The 1,723-nt window shown below is 66.2% G+C and overlaps 1 protein-coding gene across 1 annotated transcript in view; it reads left to right on the top strand.

Annotated features, from left to right (window-relative positions):
- The window catches only part of MNEG_12964 (poly(a) polymerase), a gene marked incomplete at both ends in the record, with an annotated part of 4,518 nt that extends 2,803 nt beyond the window's left edge, over positions 1–1,715 (top strand). Inside the window, 4 exons of the mRNA XM_014038563.1 lie at positions 79–180; positions 743–824; positions 1,112–1,298; positions 1,577–1,715. Of these exons, the coding sequence (XP_013894017.1) occupies positions 79–180; positions 743–824; positions 1,112–1,298; positions 1,577–1,715 (510 nt within the window). The remainder of the gene's footprint in view (positions 1–78; positions 181–742; positions 825–1,111; positions 1,299–1,576) is intronic.
- Positions 1,716–1,723: the final 8 nt, after the last annotated feature.

The raw sequence follows: 1,723 nt of genomic DNA, 5'->3' as shown, positions 1-1,723 counted from the left end.
AACCCCCCTCCCCCTGCCCCCAGCTCCACGCGGCGACGCCTCCTCGCCCTGCCACCCCCCTTTTTGCCTCTCTTCCAGGTGTACCTGCGGCGCTGCGGCCTGAATGAGGTCGCCAACGGGGGCCTCTCCTCATATAGTCTCACGCTCATGGTGCTCGCCCACCTGCAGGAGGAGATCAAGGTCAGCCCCTGGGACGCTTCCGGGATACTTACAGAATACACACACCGGGATACTTGCGGGATACATGCGCACAGGATACTTGCGCATGGGACGCTGGGCAGGACGCGTTGTGTGGTTTGTGGGGTGCTGCTGGTGTTGGGGGTGTGGAGCTGGTGTGGGCGGCTCCTGGTTGGGAAAGCCCCTGGCTGCCGGCTGCGTTTGCTGGCACGCATGGCGACGCATCGCTTTCTGCGCAGCCGTATACCTTTCTCCCCAGGCATACACTCTCAGACCGGCTGCGTGTACATTCCCACACACGCACGGACGTATGCATGCACGAACGCACTTATGACGGACGCGAGCACACACACACACACGCGCGCGCGCGCGCACACACTTACACACACCTACACACACGCACACTCACACTTACACGCACGCACGCACGCACGTACGCACGCACGCATACACGCACGCACGAACGCATGAACACCACACTAGGCACCCCCTACACCCACGCATACTTCCCCTCACATGCACACACATGAAACTCCTGCCTCATCCGTGCACCTCATCCCCGCAGGCCGGCAATGACGTGTTCGATCTGGGGGAGGCGCTCTATAGCTTCCTGGTGCGATACGGAGAAGAGTTCGACTATGGAGCAGGTGCGATCATCATCAGCAGACCTCGTGTGTCGCCCGCCGCTCGCGCCATCCGGCGCAGTAATGAGGCGAGGCGCTTGGGCCTGCGCCACACGGTGGGCAGCCATGCTTGAAGCTAGTGCCTGCACGACGGCGATGGGCCCCCCACCCAAAACCCCGAGAAACTACGCGCCATCCGCCTGACCGGCCCTGTGACGCGCGGCCCAGCTTGCACAATTTGCCAGCAGCTGCCCACCGTAGCCTCTGTGGACCCCACCGCCGCGCCCTGCTGCGCCCCGCCACCTCCTCAGATGCCGTGAGCGTGGCCAGCGGCGGCGTGGTCCCAAAGATGGCCCTCGGCGGCGGCAGCTACTACAGCATGTCATCGGACAGCTTCGATGACGACGAGGGCGGCGGCGGGGGCGGGCGGTCGGCGCGGGACCGGCTGATGGTGGACGACCCGCTGACGGGGCGTGACATCAGCGGCGGGACGTACAGGTGCGGTGGGGCCGGGTCGCGCGCGCTGGGCGCCTTTTCGGGCGGGCAGATGGCCCGAATTAGGCGATCAGGGCCTGTCATCAACAAGGGAATCGAGCGCTGAGAAAGACGTTGCTAGCCCGCTACGACCGCACGCTCTGCGCTGACAGTCAAGGGGCCTGGGTCGCCCTCGGCCGCCACGGCCCGCGTCGCGGCGGCCCGACCCGCCTGGGCGTCGTCGCCAAGGCCCCCGCCGTTGCTAGCAAACCGTTCGCGCGTCGCGCTTGAATCGTGGGCAGGGTGGACGACTTGAGGCTCGCGTTTGGGCGGGCCGCGCGGCGGCTGGAGACGCTGGCGCAGAAGCAGCGGCGGGACGCGACCACAAACTACCTCCAGGTGTGCGGGGTTCCAGGGCTTGGGTATTTTGGGGGCGGCTAGGGGAGGCC

The sequence above is a fragment of the Monoraphidium neglectum genome (genome assembly GCF_000611645.1).
Source record: "Monoraphidium neglectum strain SAG 48.87 unplaced genomic scaffold scaffold03544, whole genome shotgun sequence".
In the NCBI taxonomy this organism is placed as follows: Eukaryota; Viridiplantae; Chlorophyta; class Chlorophyceae; order Sphaeropleales; family Selenastraceae; genus Monoraphidium; species Monoraphidium neglectum.
Note: the sequence above shows the minus strand (reverse complement) of the source record. Positions and strands in the feature narration are given on the sequence as shown.